The following is a 20,488-nucleotide window of genomic DNA, read 5'->3' as shown; positions in this document are numbered from 1 at the left end:
TACACAGTAGTGTAGCTTCGTCGATGCAGGTCTTTGAAATGTGGGTGTATCGCAGATCCTGATGATCTGTATCAGCGAGAAGGAGGTACACTAGAGTCTCGATTATCCGAGTTAAAGTGGACCAAGCCTATCTCGGATATTTACCAGAAAAACTGTATTTGATGGACTAGACAGAACAAACAAATGAGGTTAATATGAACGTTCAAGTTTTATTTTATCCGCTAATTTGACCAACAGCGATTACAGTAAGTGACGAAACAGCAATTACATAGTGGTTTGTGAGAAATTACTCAAGCGCGTTTAGTCTGATACCGACTAGAAAAGGGCGGTTAGACTCGAGCCGTGAATAAGTCTTGGTGACAATGGAAATGCGGTCGTTACTTATTTTTTTATCGGGTTCGGATAACATGGAACCGTGGTTGATCGAGGTTCGGATAATCGGGATTCTACTGTACTGGAAATCTTACGAAGCAAATAAAAGGAAATCAGCCTATTTATATCAAACACGTCTTCCGAAATGACAAATATAGTCTGATACAACTGATCAAAAAAGCAAGATTCAAAGGGCACTAGGAAAGTTTTGCAATGTGAGTGAACACTTTAGACTTTTACAAAATAATTTCCACCACACTCAATACACTTCTCCATATGTCGAATCTAGTCACTGAACCAACTCTACCACTTCCTTTCGGTTACATTTTCACACTCTTGTTCCCATGCAGCCAGAAGCTCCTCGTCGGATGCAAAACGCCGCCCTTTCAGCTTCATCTTCACTTCTGGGAAGAGTGCGAAGTCACTAGGGGCAAGGTCAGGACTGTATGGAGGTTCATCAAGCACAGTAAACCTCATCTGACAAAAAAATCCATTGTTACATTAGCACGATGTGCTGGAGCATTGTCGTGATGCAAGAGCCAAGTGTTGAGCCGTGACCTTGGACGGAGCTGCTTGAAAGCCTGGATGACCTGAGGCAGACAAGTCTCACTGTACCACTTCGCAGTAACTGTCCTTTGTGTTTCTAGCACAACCCGAGTCAGGATGCCCCGTTTAGTGAAGAATACTGCAATCGTTCTTTTCTTCACTGACCTTGACTTTTGCACAGTCACAGGAGTACTCTCATCTTCAAACAGCCACACCTTGTTCTGGGATTTTGTTGGGACATCGTAATAATAAACCCAAGTTTCGTTACCTGTAACGATGCTATTGACGTTACGCGAAGTACCATTTTCAAACTGTTTGAGCATTTTTTCGGCACCATTTCACTCGATATGCCCTTTGTTCCTCTGAAAGTGAATGGGGCACCCTAAGGGAACAATCCTTTCTAACACGGAGATGGTCGTGTAGAATTGAAGAATGTCTGTTGCGGAGATGTGGAGGTCTCTGCTACCTACCGATATGTCAACCGCCTCTCTTGCTGGAACATTTTCCCCACAGCTTCAATGGTTTCCTCAGTCACTGATTCAGACGGTCGCCCAGAACGAGGATCGTCTTCAACCCCAAAATTTCCCCTTTGGAACTCCTTGTACCAGCGGAAAATTGTTGTCCGATGTGGATAGTCTTTCCCCAGCACAGGAGTCATTTCCTCCAGGCACTGGTCGACAGGTAATCCACGAGCAAAATTGTAGCGGATAATTGCGCGATATTCACCTTTAGACCACACTGACATCTTAACTTGCTTTCAATCCCACTGCTTGGTAACAACTGATGTGAAGGTCGCGCCTTGCTGTCTTCTAGACCGGTTTTCACCGCTCTTTTCATCCCTCACCATAACAGGGGTGTCCAGGCAACCGTTTCTGCGTATTGCAAGACTTTCCTAGTGCCCTTTTTAGAAGGGAGACATGGATGAGGGAGGAGGAGATTATCCCAAGCGCTCAACCTCCGACAACGTTTCGACATCCACCATATGATGACTTTGATATGAGAAAGCAAAATACAAAACCTTACTTCATGATCGTCACCTGCCGTACATTCTGTGAGGTGACTGCAGAAGAAGAAGAAGAAGAAGAAGAAGCATCAACTTCAAAGAATGGGGCTGGATCGTGGGAAGTCTCATGCACTCTGTTTTATCTTGATTGATCACTAGGGTAATCTTGTTTGATACATCTAGTCTAGTGATATATTTTCCTTTAGCTATTCAACTGTCTCACTTACTAGAACAATATAATCTGCGTAGGATAAACTTTGCACTCATCACGACTCACTTTCAAGACCTTAGTGTCTGTACAATTTGTTCTATCTCACTACTTGCTATAACACTAGATTGAAAAGAGCAAAATATAAAGTATTAAATGTTTTTGTCCCAAGCCTACTTTGATGTGGAATTTATTAGATACATACGGTGGTCACAAAGTCCAATCACTCCCTATGTATTACATTAGATGGTAATGAATTGTTGTGTCTTATTGTTGTGGGATCATGGCAGAGGACAACTTTGAGTTAGTGTGACAATTCATTATTATTCATTCCAGGGTGTCTATGTGTACACCATCGTTTTCATAACAGAGTGTGATTCTTCTCTATGTACGATATGAATGTGATGGTAGTAAATGGATGTCGAACAGCATTCTTAAGTTCATCAACTGTCTCGTAACGTGTAGCAGCAACCTTCTGTTTAATGTTTAATGAACCCCCATACATAGAAGGTAATGGGATTTTGTGATCACCCTGATCCTTTGAACTTTACCCTAGCTAAGGACCATTTAACGGCCCACTCACCTGGATCTGGGGTTGGTTTGAGGTCAGATTACTGTGATTAGCAAGGCCTCGGAAGATTAAGACCGATAAATTGCCTAAAAGAAGACATGTTCTCGTCCCGAGAACCACCAATGCATGTACCATTTTAACCACATACCAGCCGTCCTACCACTCTTAAATTTCTCGTAGTATCGGGATTAGAACCCCGGCTCCCGTGGATGGCAGCTAATAGTGCTAACCGTTACGGTACGGAGACAGTTATAAACTCGCTGGAAATCAGTGAACAGACAATGTCTTGACTTAGTAAATTCCCAGTAATTCCTGAAAGGTTGACGTAGGCTGAAGACGGAAGTTGTTGAACGATTTGGTCTTCGAGAATACCTTCAGTGATGATGATGATGATGATGATGATAACAAGAACAATTTATGTATGTATTTATTACAATAATTTATCAAGCTTTACACTTAAAGTTCTCTGCACGTTATTTGCTATTATTAATGTACATTAACATGAAGTGGGCCTCTTCTCAGAGTTAGGCATTATTTTTAACACCTGCATAATGTGACCTCTGATGGAGATAAGCTGAACCCTATGCTAATATGAAGTTCTGAAGCCTACCTAGGATAGCACTTTCCAGTTTGAGATTGCCACCTAGGAAAATATGTTGGAACTTTCATTTACATTCATTTAGCAGGAAGTGTAATGATTTGGGGTTGACAACCACTTATTTTTGTCTCTTCTTAAGGTTAATGCTACTAAACTTTATTCAACCAATCCTAGCCCAGCCTGCCCTGTGTAAGGTAGAGGCTGTTGATCGACGGACGAGGTTCTCACCTTGAGTGAGACAGCTGGCGTGCTGGGGCAGCAAGTAAGGCAGGTTTCTCATCCAAACTGTGTGATTCTAGAACATTGTTGTGGCTTCAGGAAAGATGGCAGCTTTCCCTTAGGATGTAAAGTTTAGGATCGTGCCCTGCGTACTTGTTTTAATGTAGAATCAGGTAACAATTTATTTCTGTACAATGTAGGTTTCTTTAAGCCTTTGAAGCAACAAATATAACCGATCTAATGGGTACAATGTCCTAAAATTAAGCACGAGTGTGGACCATCGTTTTCTTTTTCTCAATTTGTGTTTCTTGTGACTAGGATTTTCGAAATTTGATAGCATCTTTCATTTTCGGTCATTAATGATTGGTTTCCTTCTAGTCACTAGGTAGTATGGGATTAGCCTCTCTTTCACTGGCCCTCGTGCCCCATTACGTTATGTCATGGGATCGCTTTGTGCTTTTATGTATTCCCTCCCTCTTTGGTGTTTCGGGCTATTTTCCAAATGTTACTAATATTTTGGAAGTTAACTTAGTCTTGGCCTGTATTTCTAGTATGAACTCCGCTCGCGATCAGTTGAGGATTCTTTCCGTTCATGTTTGTGTTCTTTTTGGCTTCCCTGAGGAATAAAGGGGTAACGAAAGTGCAAGAGAGTTATTAGGATGCGTGAAGGCTCGTTGGCCTTGGAAACTGGAAGCTCAATTATTCTCCGTTGTTATAAAAAGTGCTCTGAGAGCTATCCTATTGTTGAAAATGTCTGTTATTGTTGTTAAAGATGATAGATCACCATTGTTAACCAATTGTTTCTTGCTGAAAGAAAAATCAGCGAGAGAGAAAATCTATTAGCATTATTCCTTTATGTGGTCATTTATTTGTCCAGACCTATGGTCCTGCTTTACACCCTGTGAATAACAATTACAGTCCTCAAAGTATTTGCATGTTTATCTCTCTGTGAAGTAGTGTTACTATAACAATGAATATTGCATATTGTTATTATCTTTTCTGTTTATTTACACTTCTTTTTTGGGACCTCCGAATTTTTACATTTATGTATATGTTCTTAGTTGTAAATAAATCCTGATTATTTCTTTATTTATGGGGATTATTTCATCCGACCGGATGTTTACTTCGTCATTAATTATGTTTCCTGCTGGTCACAATTCAACATGCTATTTAATGTTATACATTGATCTTACACTTCTCAATTCTTATTACGGCGCTGTTGGGTGATCACTGTTCTAAGGGGAAGTAAATAATAATAATAATAATAATAATAATAATAATAATAATAATAATAATAATAATAATAATAATGCCGGCCCCGCGGTGTAGGTTAGCGTGCCTGCCTTTTACCCGGAGGCCACGATTTCCATTCCAGCCAGGTCAGGGATTTTTACCCATATCTGAGAGCTGGTTCGAGGTCCACTCAGCCTACGTGATTACAATTGATGATCTATCTGACGGTGAGATGGAGGCCCCGGTCTAGAGAGCCAAGAATAACGGCTGAGAGGAACCGTCGTGCTGACCACATAACACCTCGTAATCAGCAGACCTTCGAGATGAGCAACAGTCGCTTGGTAGGCCAAGGTCCTTCGGAGCTGTTGCACCATGGGAAATAAAATAATAATAATAATAATAATAGTAATAATAATAATAATAATAATAATAATAATAATAATAATAATAATAATAATAATAATAATAATGTTATTAGCTTAACGTTCCATTAAGTATTTTTACGGTTTCCGCCCCAAAGTGCCAGAATTCAGTCCTGCGGGAGTTCTCTTACGTTGCAGTAGATTTACCGACACGAGACTGATGTATTCGAGCACCTTCAATAACCACAGGATGGAACCTGCCAAGTGGGGGTCAGAAGGCCGGTGCCTCAACCGTCTGAGCCACTCAGCCCGGCAGGGGAAGTACAAATAAACAATACACTTTGCCCTCCTACGATTTCTAGGTGACACCGATGTGCCAAAAATTTGTCCCGTAGGAGCTCGTTTACATGCCGGTAAATATACCAACATGAACATGTTCATCGAACCCGCCAACTTCGGCTCAGAAGGCCAGCACTCTACCGTATCAGCCACTTAGGCTGATTTTTATATTCTATTGATAGCTACCTTAATTTTTAAATACCATAAAAGTTGAACTCAGAAGTTTCGATTTTACACCAGAATATGCGAAACTGTTTAAAAGTCCCAGAGGGCCCTTTCTAGTAAAATAGGGCTAACTAGGAACTCGAAAGGGCTCAGTCTAGCCTCAGAAGGGTTACACTGACAACACTTCTCGACAGCTGAATAAGTCTGTTTCACTGGAAGGGACTGGCACAGTGGAAGGTTCATTTCCACCAGCAGTTCGAAGGTATTAGCGTTTAACACCGGTCGGTGTTCAACATTTGTTGTCGACAGATTCTTCATCTACTGTTAAATGAATCGCTTCGCGTTTCTTGTCCTGTGGCTTGTTCCAGCTCTGTTCTTCATCGGATCCGAACACCAGAAAGAATGCATAAGGAATAATGCCCATCGCCATGGTGATGTAGAATATTGTGTGCCATCCAGTGAGGGTTTGCTGAAACACAACCACAAAGTACCTACTTTATATAAATTTATAAATTCAGTAGAGGCGATTGGTAATTAGGAAGTGGGAAGTGGGGGGGGGGGGTCACAAAAATGTATAGACAACAACAAAAGGTACCCGGGTTTGAGGAATATAGTGCCGGGTATGGAGGGGGGTTTACATCGAAACTGACAAAATGGGTACAAATAGTAATGTTAATGCTCCCTCTCTGTCTCTCACTGTCTCTCTCTCTCTATACACGAAGGCCATCCGGAAAGTAGTACCCGTTAGCTCCGCAGGCACTAGTGTGCGCCACTGTGGTAACAGCTCCGCAGGCACTTGTGTGTGGATATTTGGTGCGTGTAATCCAAGGTAAAACTGACTGAAGTACGTACTTGAGTAATGTTTCCTCCTCAGTTAATGCATCCTTATTGATGAAACTGATCAGTCATTCGGATAGATGAGTGGTGGTGGTGATGATTATTGTTTTAAGAGGAAGTACAACTAGGCAACCATCCTCATCCTCATCCCCAGCCGCGATTTACTGGCCTAATGATGAGGCTATATAAATTTGTTGAAGCGGCTCTACCGTACTTTTAAAGTGTGTTAGAGCGAGCTCGATAGCTGCAGTCGCTTAAGTGCGGCCAGTATCCAGTAATCGGGAGATAGTGGGTTCGAGCCCCACTGTCGGCAGCCCTGAAGATGGTTTTCCGTGGTTTCCCATTTTCACACCAGGCAAATGCCGGCGCTGTACCTTAATTAAGGCCACGGGCCGCTTCCTTCCAATTCCTAGACCTTTCCTATCCCATCGTCGCCGTAAGACATATCTGTGTCGGTGCGACGTAAAGCAAATAGCAAGAAGAAAGTGTGTTAGTAAAAATAATCACCAAGACCTTGCGTCAGAAACTGTGGTGGCTAAAATTATGAAACCTAGCTTAGTAATGTACGGAAGTATCACAGATAAAGTGTTTAGGTTTCCTTGTCCATCAATACCTCCCACTCGGGAAGTCCTGAAGCTATACATCTCTAGAACACTACATTATATCTAAGTAAGACTCTTTCCTTTTTCTACTTTCAGATTTTCAACTTCGCTGATGTGCTCATATACCTACATTCCCGCGATACCTAGCAAGGTCTGTCTAGGGAGGTATGGTCACGCTACCACAATCCTTTGCGGGCGAATTCAAATGGGCTTTACGAGGCGGTGTTGCTAAATCCGCAATTGGGTCTTAAATATCGTTGTTATGTGGGCGTGCCCGATGTAATGATGTGAGTTATTACTTGTATTTTGAAGGAAAATGGGATACTGTGCCGCACCAAATTGTCAAAATAAGACAACTGGCGGAATTAGAGTGTTTCGCTTCCCGAGAGATAAGCAAAGGAGAGCTCAGTGGGTACAAAACTGTAGGCGTGACAAATGGCAAACTACAGATAATTCCGCCTTGTGCGCGGTTAGTGAAGTTATACATTCGTATTATTCCTGAATAATAATATGTTTATATGAATGATGTTTTATATTTATAGGTCTTATTATGTATTTTCTTCTAGCGTAATTTTGAAGAATCGCAGTTTGAACTAAAGGGGGCAGATAATAATAATAATAATTTCGTGTGGCTATTTCTAGCCGATTGCAGCCCTTGTAAGGCAGACCCTCCGATGAGGGGAGGCGGCATCTGCCATTTGTAGGTAACTGCGTGTTATTGTGGTGGAGGATAGTGTTATGTGTGGTGTGTGAGTTGCAGGGATGTTGGGGACAGCACAAACACCCAGCCCCCGGGCCATTGGAATTAACCAATTAAGGTTAAAATCCCCGACCCGGCCGGGAATCGAACCCGGGACCCTCTGAACCGAAGGCCAGTACGCTGACCATTCAGCCAACGAGTCGGACAGGGGGCAGATGAACGTAAACTACTCAAGTGGAATTCATTCCAAAAATTTTCAACGTCCCTAATCCACCCAAGTCTTTGACATATAATAGGAAACCTCCCAAAGAAAGAGAAATGTTTTTCAAAACAAGCAAGAAAAGTAACAGGAAATGTGTAATAGTAGTATTAATGTTTATGAAAATTTCCTTTTCATGTGTCCGGCTCCATGGCTAAATGGTTAGCGTGCTGGCCTTTGGTCACAGGGATCCCGGGTTCGATTCCCGGCAAGGTCAGGAATTTTAACCGTAATTGGTTAATTTCGCTGGCCTATCACTTCAAACCAACAATTTGTGTCCAGCTTGTCATCATTACAACAACAATTGTTAATAGCAGTCTTATACGGTACTGTAGTTATTATTTACAGCTATATTTCATTCATCTTAAATGCTCTATGGAGATGGCTGGATAAATACTTAAAGGTTACAACACTCGCACTAACCGTAATTTAACGTACCGTAGCCTAACAATATCCTAATGTAATCCCTAAAATAGCCTAACCTAGGTTAACTCAACTTAATAGTGACTGAATTTCTATTTCTTATGGAATCTTGTCTACCAGTGGCTTTAATTTTCTTAACCATTATTATTATTATTATTATTATTATTATTATTATTATTATTATTATTATTATTATTATTATTATTATTATTATTATCGAAACATGTTATGACTCAGTTAAGAGCCCCGTGGTCACCAACCCACGCTCCCTAGTTAGGAGCTCCTGACGCCCCTTTCAGTCATATCTTATGAGAGGCATGGGATACCGTGGGTGTTATTCTATTGCACCCGCCCACAGGGGGAAATCAATTTGGGTTGTGACTACGAGGCCCTTAGCTGAGTCTTTACATTGCTTTCACTTACATGTGTTAGCTCTCACCTATTCTAGTCCATCCGACCTCCCCTGGTCAACACTTATTCTTTTCCGACCGCGACGGCATTAGCGCATTCGAGGCCTAGAAAGTTGTTCATTTCCACGCACTTTGTGGCCTTCATCTTTATTTTGCCGATACCTCCATTTTTCGAAGTGTTGGACCCCTTCCATTTGTTTTCTTCTGATTAGTGTTTATAGAGGATGGTTGCCCAGTTGTACTTCCTCTTAAAATAATAATCACCAGCACCACTTTATACTATATAGCTGCAAGGGTTATCAATAAACTAGTTAAGAGTAGCTAAGAACACCACTCTTGTTGCACATATGCAGAGTATTTTTGCCTTAGAACCCAAAGAAATACTACAAGAATGGATAACAACAGTTACCATACATAATTTAATGCACTCAAGTCAAGAGGCATTCAGTGCTTGTCAACGTACTGGAGTAACCTTTTAGAAACGCAGTATCGGTAATTACTTTCTTAATAAAGAAAACGCTGAAGGTAATTTTTTACAACTGTCTTTTAGTACTTTAAGTACAGTACTTCAAGTTCAGTATTTCATGTACCGGTAATCATAATATGACACAGGTACTATACGGATTTCTATGTTTATGTCAATAAGATTACGTATTTCACAGATGATATTAATAAGAAACACAGAAAGACAATGTTGTAAGGAAGTAAAAGAGTAGGACATGAGCTTTTCTGTTGATACTTGTTTCTCAAAAAAAAAAAAATGAATTTCAGGCTCTGTTAATTATCTGCCTCTTCAAATAGCTGTGAATGTATTCATATCATTTGAGTATTATACAGTTATAGTTATATATACATGAACAGTAGATGTCCAATTAAATTCTTTATGAAAAATAGTTGGTATTTTGTTTTTATTTCAATGTACGGCACAGAAATCCTCTAAAATCTAATACACTTGCCTTTGGTTACCCTCGCTTAAAGACCCAATATGGCGGCTCCATAAGAAGCATTCGTGACTTGACCTCCCTAGACCGTTGCCTACGAGACAGGCTGTATAGGCTCCGTGCCTGGATGGCTGGTAGCTTGGTTACCAGTAAGCCGAATAGAAGGTGACTGGCGCAGTAAGATGGCAGTGAGCGCACGGTGCAGTAGACCACGAGGAGCGCGCTTGCTTTGTTTATGCTTAGTTCAGTGACGCCAGGCCTCTTGATTGTAGTTCCACGAGTGTTCTGTGCTTTGTTATTGCAAAGTAAATAGTAGTGTATTTTACGAATTTAGGTTCGTTGCCTTGTAGTATACTTGTGGATTACAAGATTCAATTTAAATATGTATGTGTTTATCTGAGTCCGCCTCTGTGGTGTAGTGGTTAGCGTGATTAGCTGCCACCCCCGGAGGCCCGGGTTCGATTCCCGGCTCTGCCACGAAATTTGAAAAGTGGTATGAGATCTGGAACGGAGTCCACTCAGCCTCGGGAGGTCAACTGAGGTGGATTCGATTCCCACCTCAGCCATCCTGGAAGTGGTTTTCCGTGGTTTCCCACTTCTCCTCCAGGCGAATGCCGGGATGGTACCTAACATAAGGCCACGGCCGCTTCCTTCCCTCTTCCTTGCCTATCCCTTCCAATCTTCCCATCCCTTTACAAGGCCCCTGTTCAGCATAGCAGGTGAGGCCGCCTGGGCGAGGTACTGGTCATTCTCCCCAGTTGTATCCCCGATCAAGAGTCTGAAGCCCCAGGACACTGCCCTTGAGGCGGTAGAGGTGGGATCCCTCGCTGTGTCCGAGGGAAAAAGCCGACAGATGATGATGATGTGTTTATCTGAAATATGAATGAAGAAACATTCTACGGGGTATTAACATACCGCAGTGTTCAGCTTATGGATGTACAAACAGAACCGATCAGTAGAAGGAGAAATCATTTCCTCGGGGAGTTTTATACTGTACATAAGAATCTTCCTAGGGTAGTGTTTTGAGTTTTAGGTTTATTGTATCTTATTTCGCATATTCCGGGAGCAAAATGGCAATTCATTTTTGTAGGTTTCCTTTCTCGAGACCCGAACATCTAAGATCATCGATTAGGAGTATCAGGCGGGAGAATTGGGAGCCTTCTAAAACAGCTGTTCTCTGCTCGGATCACTTAGAGGAAGACTGTTTTGATAGAAATGGACAAACTGTACACCTTAGAAGTGATGTACAGCCAACTGTTTTCAATTTTACTGAACATTAACTGCAAGTAAAAATTTACTTATATATTTTTTTTATTTCTCGTAATTAAACTGACTGTTTCGATGAAATAATTGACGTGACCTTATAATAATCTTAGAAAATGAAGTCTGGGGGAATTCTAGACCTTATTTACATCAGTAATAATTATGGGAGTGAGAAGGGAAAGTGTGGTGGGTGTTTGGGGCTATCCCATTATACAATTCGTGGTATTTGGGACTCTTAACTGGTGTTACATATATCTGATGATGACTATCAATATCGCTTTGCTAGCTGAATTTAATTAAAGAGGTCTGTAATAGTAAATTAAGCTGCAGGTAATGTGATATATTGACAAGTTTTGAATATTTGCTGGTTTTATAAATGTGTACATTTGCTTCACTGATATTTTAATTTGATAATATGCGCGTTATTTCATTGAAACAGGAAACAGAAATTCATTATCAAGCACCGATTACGAATGTCGAATCTAGGCCTGTATAGTGAGCTACGTTTATAGGTACATCATTTTAAGAATGCATAATTTCGTGGCATACATGTATACAATTTACAGCAATGTTTCCAGAAACTGGTTTTCACTTGTATTGTGTTACCGATCGCTAATTGCATGTATTCAGCACCTAAGTTAATGTTTGTCGGCCGTTGTTATACACTCATGTTTATTGCTATCCCGGAGATTTAGTGACCTCGGAATGACGTGTCAGTGATTCCAATGTCCTTATGCTTTGAGTGAACATGTCTCTATATTTTTAATTATTCCAATGCGCCATTAATTGCGACTTAAAATTGACTTTATTATCATTGCTTCCCCATAAGGAGAGCTCTAGGTTGGGTACGCCAACATGGCGAACCGCGCACTCAACTTGGCGTACTTTCTCCTGCAGCGGAGACCTGCCATCAGCGATCGATGTATAGAGATCAGTGCTCCGTGCGTATGGCAATGTGCTGCTCCGGGTGGAAATTACGAGAAATACTTAGGGGCACCTTCATCAGCAGCTGACCATAATAAGCTGGAATATGTGTGATGTGTACATGCATATATTTAATCATTTTACAGTGACCCGCTATCGCTGAATCCTTTTCTATGTTTTTGTCTAAAGTAGATTCAAAGACCGCATTCCCTATGTGTTGATCCAGTCATGTTTGTAATACAGATAGCCGCCAGGATGGATCACACTGGCGTGAAGAGTAGAACCTTGTGTCCCTGTACATTCTCTATCCCAAGTTCTGTTTTGTATTGTTTTTGACACAGTGTATGATACCTACATATGTTTTCAGCTAATTTCTTATCTGCCCCCACCCCGCTTTACAATTGTTTTGGCTTTACACGATAAAACGACCAGTGGCTGGGGATAACGCGAAAGCGGAACCCAATAAATAAATTAAGAAGGAGAATAAGTAGTAGAAGAAGACGATTCACTTTACAGTGCTGTCTCCAGATGATCTATATATTAAATATATATTAAAATTTTTCATGAAAACTAAAGTCAGTCAGTCAGGCCATTCTATCCGGTCGATTTCCTTCATTTTTTAACTGAAAGGTATTCATGCACAGATTTGTCATCAGGTAATATAAATCACTTAATTTCCGCCTTCCTCAAATTATTTTATTTTTTCAATTTTTTGTCTCTTTGAAGCAATCATATCTTTGGTTCTAATTGAGGTACGGAGTTCTTTTTTTTTTTTTTTTTTTGGCTAGTTGCTTTACGCCGCACCGACACGGATAGATCTTATGGCGACGATGGGACAGGGAAGGGCTAGGAGTTGAAAGGAAGCGGTCGTGGCCTTAATTAAGGTACAGCCCCAGCATTTGCCTGGTGTGAAAATGGGAAACCACGGAAAACCATTTTCAGGGCTGCCGACAGTGGGGTTCGAACCTACTATCTCCCGAATACTGGATACTGGCCGCACTTAAGCGACTGCAGCTATCGAGCTCGGTGGTACGGAGTTAGTTTTGGCCTAAGAGCACTCAGTGGATCAAGCTATTTCATTTCAGCTCTTAACTATTCAAACTGGTTGATTCTGAGGAAAGTTATGAGTGCACATTCAATTTGACATCACATTTCTTCATTTTTTCTCATTGAAGTAATCATATCTTTCGTTCTAATTGGGGTACACAGTTCGTTTTGGTCTAAAACACTCAGTGGATCAAGCGCTTTCTTTTAAGGTAATAACTACTTAAATTGGTAGATTCTGAGAAGAGTACATTTGTCTCCATGACGAAGATCTTTGAAGGACTTTTTAACAGTTCGGTGCGTAGTGTTGTTCCAAGGAACGTTTAATTCAATTTCTTTGTGTGATGTATTTTCAAGTGGTTTGTTGACATATTACATTCTGTTACCACAGCAGATCATGTGCTTTATTTCATTAACTCGAAACTTTGCAAATACATCCGTGAGGATAGTAACGAACAACACCACACTTTGTACATTGCGGGCGGAGCCAGCGGGAAACTGATAGTTATTTTTTTATGTCATGACGTTCGGGCAGAACTATGTGCTTGTTTCCTGCATTAATAGATACTGCGATACAAAGGTTTTCTTCACGAACTCATGAAATGCATGTGGAAAGACGGTGAATCATAGCAGTAAATCGCAAGAAGTAATTCGGGATTTATACATTTTAATTAATGCAAAATAACTCTTTACAACATGTATTTTAACCATTTTACAAATAGATTGACAATTAGAAAGAAATTATTTTAGCAATGTTATATTTGCAAAGCAAGCGCAGTAGGCCATCATTTTTAGAGCACACACATCATAATAGATACACATTGTATTGCCATAGTCTTAATTATAGCCAATATTATAATAAATAATAATAATAATAATAATAATAATAATAATAATCATATACCGTACTGTATTACGGACCAAAGTATGAAATGTTATAGTATTCCGTCACTACCTAACGAAATGGATTTGGAAACTCAATAGGCAAATATAATTACACAAATAGGTGTCCATTACGCAATATCAATAGCTCACAGAAATATCGTATTTTAAATCCGTAAATTCATGTCCTCGTCCCGAGGTGGTGCATTTCTTTTCAAGGACATCCCTAATGGAAATGAGCTGCATTCACCGTTTAAGCACATACCAACCCTCATGCCAATCTTAAGTTTCTAGCAGTGTCAAGATTCAAGCTCGTGCCCCCGAGGAAGGCAGCTAGTAGCGCCAACCGTTATATTACAGACGTGGACTTGATCATATTATAAATACAGGCACACAATATAAATAACCACTTACTGGCAACTTTAAGTGATTCTGAAGTTTTCTTCTCATGCATAATTGTGATGGTGTACATGCGGTTTCAATGTCAGGAGTTTCAATAGGTCCAACATCAAGCCTGAAGTTTTTTATCAGAAAAAGTTCTCTACTCTCTTCCCCTGTTGTAATTCTCTTTCCCTACGTTTGAGATGCGAGGTCGAGACCATTCACACGATCGATCAGTACGCGAGGTGACACGTTCTGAGCAAAATGCATAAACAACAGCTGAAATATGCTTACATTTCATGGAAACAATAAAATCATTCGCCTTCGTGAAATAATAACGATTGTTACCAAGGCCTTCCTTAGAAAACATGGTTATGTTTAAAATTAACTAAAATTTAAAATGAATCGCCTCCCTAGCAGCATTAACTTACGCTAACATAATATCGTATTAGAAATAGACCAAGGGTATTTTTTCTGACGACAGCATTGTTGAATGTGTACTATATATGGACACTAATCTCGTTATCACAGCTACTAATACGTAAATGACTGCGTTGCCTCTATCGTGAAATGGTAGGATGTCTAGTGAACCAATGTTTCTTTCTGATCACATTTGCAGTTACTGCTCTGTTGTTATTTCCTGCGAACAGTTTTTCTTGTAAATTTATTATACGACCACTTTCTTCAAGCTTGGAATAATGTGGCCAATTGTTATTGAATAAAACCCTCTGAAATTTCACTGTTATTATTTAGTCGGCCATGGCAGCACGCGCTGAGACGACAGCGGATATGTACGCGGTAAAACCACCGCTGCCTCAATCCTACATCAGGACGATTCGTCCTGCTCCCCAGGTGATTCGACATATCGTCTCGAGTAAAACAGCATGCCTGATTCTGATATTGCGGAAAGTAGCTTAGGAGTTAGATTGCACGTACTGTATGCTTGTCCCATCATATACATTACAGTAGTTAAACAATCTTCAGTATCACGCCGCGATAAACTTGTGCGGGCCTCCTCCATTTTCACTCACGTGTGCGCGGTCAAGTGGGGGGGCGATAACACTGTCATTTGGCATTGAAAATTGCAACTGGAGTGCCAGCTCTTGCGCAGTGGTGTTACTAACAGTAGAGGCACAAACCGCCGAGGTACGGATCCGTAGAAACACCGCTAAGCAAAATAACAGTTGAAATGAGCGACCGCGTACATTGGCGAATTCTGGGGAAAAACGTGGCCCTACAGTTTTAGAAACAACATTGTTAAAAACAATGAAAACATAAACATTGAATACAAGTGCGATGAAACATGACGCGAACACGTGCGCGATAAGAAGTTAAATTAACTACTTGAATGTTGAAGATAAGAAGAGGGCGGACAAAAGAATCCGATAAGAAACACAGAAACTGTGGTCAAATAATTCTCACAGGGAGTGAATATTACACAAGTATGGACTTAAGTCTCTGTTTCGTTAGACGTGAAGTGGCTCTCAAACTATGAGTGTGGGGAATCCCAACAGAAAAAATCGTTTAAATCTTCTTCATGAAACATTTCAAAATTTTAAACCGCAAGCAGTATTACAGAATATGTACTAGAATTGAATGTACATTACCGAGCTCGATAGCTGCACTCGCATAAGTTCGGTTAGTGTCCAGTATTCGGGAGATAGTGGGTTCGAACCCCACTGTCGGCAGCCCTGAAGATGGTTTTCTGTGGTTTACCATTTTCACACAAGGCAAATGCTGGAGCTGTACCTTAGTGAAGGCCACGGACGCTTCCTTCCCACTCCTAGTACCTTCCTGTCCCATCGTCGCCATAAGACATATCTGTGTCGGTGCAACGTAAAGCAACTTGTAAAATAAATTAATGTACATTATTTTAAAGTAAATTGATCAATGCTTAAGTGGCGACCATGCATTGACATGCATTACATATAAGCTTTAGGCAAGCATTCTTTCTGATTATGTTAGACATTGTTTGCGAAATTAATAACTGATGCGATAGAAGGTAGTTAAGGTTTAGAAAATGTTATACCGAGCTCGATAGCTGCAGTCGCTTAAGTGCGGCCAGTATCCAGTATTCGAGAGATAGTAGGTTCGAACCCCACTGTCGGCAGCCCTGAAAATGGTTTTCCGTGGTTTCCCATTTTCACACCGGGCAAATGCTGGGGCTGTACCTTAATTAAGGCCACGGCCGCTTCCTTACCACTCCTAGCCCTTTCCTATCCCATCGTCGCCATAAGACCTATCTGTGTCGGTTCAACGTAAACTAGCAAAAAAAAGTTATTCCACTGAAGCTCAACTTGTAGGATTCCAGCAAGATATAGCAGATACCCTGGATTGAGGAGGTCAAATGGACTGTATCGCGATTGACCTAAGGCATTTGATAGGGTAGATCATGAGAGACTACTGGCAAAAATGAATGAAATTGGACTAGACAAAAGAGCGACTGAATGGGTTGCTATATTTCTAGAAAATAGAACTCAGAGAATTAGAGTAGGCGAAGCTTTACCTGACCCTGTAATAATTAAGAGGGGAATTACTCAAGCAGTATTATTGGGCCTTTATGTTTTCTTATAAATGTAATATGAGTAAAGAAGTGGAATCAGAGATAAGCCCTTTTGCAGATCATGTTATTCTGTATAGTGTAATAAATAAGTTACAAGATTGTGAGCAACTGCAAAATGACCTTGATAATGTTGTGAGATGGACAGCAGGCAATGGTATAATGATAAACGGGGTTCAAATTCAGGTTTTGAATTTCACAAATAGGAAAAGTCCTCTCAGTTATAATTACTGCGTTGATGGGGTGAAAGTTCCTTTTGGGGATCACAATAAGTACCTAGGTGTTACTATCAGGAAAGATCTCATTGGAGTAATCACATAAATGGGATTGTAAATAAAGGGTACAGATCGTTGCACATGGTTATTAGGGTGTTTAGGATTTGTAGTAAAAATGTAAAGGAGAGAGCTTATAAGTCTCTGGTAAGACTCCAACTCAAGGGCGCCCATACACGGGGGCAAGGTAGGGTCGCCCCCCTTCCCCATAGCTCTCAGGGAAAGGCAAAAATCTAATATAGTCAGGTGTTTTCCTTTCAAGAAAATGATTTAAAAGTCAGTATTACGTAGAAGTGGTAGTACCGTCTCCCACCAACAGGCAGGGTATACCGTGAGTTATTCTACCGCAGAATACAAGTCACCATTTATCTTCCAAAATCTTAAAAATACTAAATACCACCACGTCTCCCCCCGCCCCCCACCCCCCGCCCCCGCTACAAACTGTCATATGGGCGCCCATGCTCCAACTAGAGTATGGGCCTAGTGTATGGGACCCTCACCAGGATTACTTAATTCAAGAACTGGAAAAAGTGCAAATGAAAGCAGCTCGATTTGTTCTGGTTGATTTCCGACAAAAGAGTAGCGTTACAAAAATGTTGAAAGTTTGGGCTTGCAAGACTTAGGAGAAAGGAGACGAGCTCCTCGACTAAGTGGTATGTTCCCATCTGTCAGTGGAAGATGGCGTGAAATGACATTAGTAGACCAACAAGTTTGAGTGGTGTCTTCAAAAGGAGAGAAGATAAAGCTGGAATTCAAGAGGACAAATTGAGGAAAATATTCATTTATAGAAAGAGGAGTTAAGGTTTAGGATAATTTACCAAGCGAGATGTTCAATAAATTTCCAAATATTTTGCAATTATAGACATGATACTGTATAGGCGTTTGGGCTTACGCCGTGTCAAGAAAATGAGGTGAAATTCTTTACGTTTCGCAGAGAACTGTGCTCTGCGTTATCAGAAGAAAATCTCGACTGTCCACGAGAAAGGCTTCTTAAACAATGGCTTTTTGAAATTTAGACGTTATAATAGAAGTGGAAAATGGCACGTTCATTCGCCACCAGATGGCTCCCCGGACGTTGCACAGCGAAACGGAAGCAATTATTTATGAAAATACTAGGTAAAACAAAAGATAGGGTTTCTTTCACCTGGGCGACGTCCTAAGTGCGGATCAGTTGTGACTGGTTGATTACATTTTGCCACAATGAACAAAGTATAGCTCATCAGGTTATTGACTTTTTTTAAACTAAGATAGTTCAATACTATTTTATTTATAAGTGCCCAATGATGAGAACAGAGACAGATGGATGACATAGCTGTGGATAAGATGTTCCCTTGCGAATGTTCGTATCGGTCGGCAGATGCACGTATGCAAGTCGTATGGATCGTTTCCGTTATAATTTATGAAGTTGAAGTCTGAGAACAGCTGGAATTCCTATTTCCAATGATACCAAATGTTCAAAAATATTCGGTAACTTTTGAAATTCCGTACGACATGTTACTGGTGGTACCGACATCATGGGGTCAGAGAGAGCTTTCTAACGGTAGACGGAATTGACATTTAGACGGTAAAATTGCCAAGTTTACAAAAATATTTCCATCTTCAAATTTTGTATCTCTCTAGGACCGTGTTATTCTTTTGAAACTTGGAAAGTTCATTATGTGAATGTAAGGGGTCAAATGCTCTATTCTTCGACATCTTAAGCATCTTCGAATGTCTTTTGGTTTCAGAATGATTAATCGCAAACCAGCTCATTTTTAAGGCCCCTCCTCTGTCAAGTTTCCTCGAGTTCTGCTTGTGCAATCGAACGGTCCTCAATAAATCAAACCGGTTTTCATGTTCCCGAATGTGAGCAAATGCTTTTGTTACGCCTACGTTCGAAGGTATCCTATGCAGTGAAATTCTTTACACATTGTTACGTGAAGACATTAATGTGTATGAGTACAAAGAAAATGCATGCAGATTTTAAGATAAATACTTAGAAGGGAAAAAATGTAACCACTTTTTCCTTTGCGAAAATCAAATGATCACAAAGATATCTCCCGGTCATGGCCTTGCACGGTTGCTATGGTTACGCTTCCGTCAGACTCCATTAATAGAACAAGCGTCTTTTCTAAATCAGGCGTATATCATTTTAAGTGACACAACTGTAATTCTTCTTACATAGGTCAAACTGGTCGTAACTTCAAAATTAGGTACCTTGAAGACGTTAATGCAATAAAGCACAACAGATTTTTGGCAGTGGGACAACACATACATGACACAAAACATGTTTTCACTACAATAAACCAGGATATTGAAATTCTCAGCACTCTGAATAAATGCCCTCTCCTAGACATCACCGAAAACTGTTTTATACACCTTGACCAGTTTTTCAATCCAAATCTTAATCTGAATGATATTTCTGAGAAGCCCAATGCCCTTTTCGATTTTCTCATCTCCATTTTAAATAACCTGAAGTCAACAAGTAAGAGATCAATCTTTCACAATTTACACAATACCCTCTCATGCCACTTCCCCCTTCCGCAACATCCCCCTTGATCCTCCTTAGTTCCCCCCCCACCTTACCACCTCTTCCTTTTCCCTCCCACCCTCTAAGCCCCAGGGGCTCTGAACTTCGGAGCGTGGGTTGGCAACCACGGGGCCATTAGCTGAGTCCTGGCATTACTTCCACTTACTTGTGCCAGGCTCCTCACTTTCATCTATCCTGTCCGACCTACCTTGGTCAACTCTTGTTCTTTTCCGACCCCGATGCTATTAGGTTTCCGAGGGCTAGGGAGTTTTTCATTTTCACGCCCTTCGTGGCCCTTGTCTTCCTTTGGCCGTTATCTTAATTTTTCGAAATATCGGATCCCTTCCATTTTTCCTTTCCTTCCCACTCTCTAACCCCCCAGGGGCTCTGAACTTCGGAGCGTGGGTTGGCGATCACGGGGCCCTTAGCTGAGTCCTGGCATTGCTTCCACTTACTTGTGCCAGGCTCCTCATTTTCATCTATCCTGTCCGACCTCCCTTGGTCAACTCTTGTTCTTTTCCGACCCCGACGCTATTAGGTTTGCGAGGGCTAGGGAGTCTTTCATGTTCACGCCCTTCGTGGCCCTTGTCTCCCTTTACCGATTTCTTCATTTTTCGAAGTGTCGGACCTCTTCCTCTTTTTTCCTCGGTTTAGTGTTATATAGAAGTTATTTACCCATTTGCACTTCCTCCAATAGCAATAATCACCACCACCACCACCACCACCCTCTAATAAACGTTCCCCAACCTTTTCTTTATCATCTCCCATTCATCTATCAATTACTACGGCAAGTTGTTTCGAGTTGAACCTCACATTACAATTTTCTTTTATTATTTCTTCCTATTTTTAATATATTTTTATTTGA

The 20,488-nt window shown here is 40.8% G+C and overlaps 1 protein-coding gene across 4 annotated transcripts in view; it reads right to left on the bottom strand.

Moving 5' to 3' along the window:
* Positions 1–3,113: 3,113 nt before the first annotated feature.
* LOC136881132 (sialin) overlaps positions 3,114–20,488 on the bottom strand; it is a 90,067-nt gene continuing 72,692 nt past the window's right edge. For all 4 annotated transcript variants that reach the window (XM_067153798.2, XM_067153799.2, XM_067153797.2 and 1 more), the window contains one exon: positions 3,114–6,085. In XM_067153798.2, the coding sequence (XP_067009899.2) occupies positions 5,906–6,085 (180 nt within the window). In that variant the 3' untranslated portion in view covers positions 3,114–5,905. The remainder of the gene's footprint in view (positions 6,086–20,488) is intronic.

Source organism: Anabrus simplex, chromosome 9 (assembly GCF_040414725.1).
Source record: "Anabrus simplex isolate iqAnaSimp1 chromosome 9, ASM4041472v1, whole genome shotgun sequence".
Lineage (NCBI taxonomy): Eukaryota > Metazoa > Arthropoda > Insecta > Orthoptera > Tettigoniidae > Anabrus > Anabrus simplex.
The sequence above is the reverse complement of the archived record's forward strand: the minus strand, read 5'-3'. Positions and strand labels throughout refer to the sequence as shown.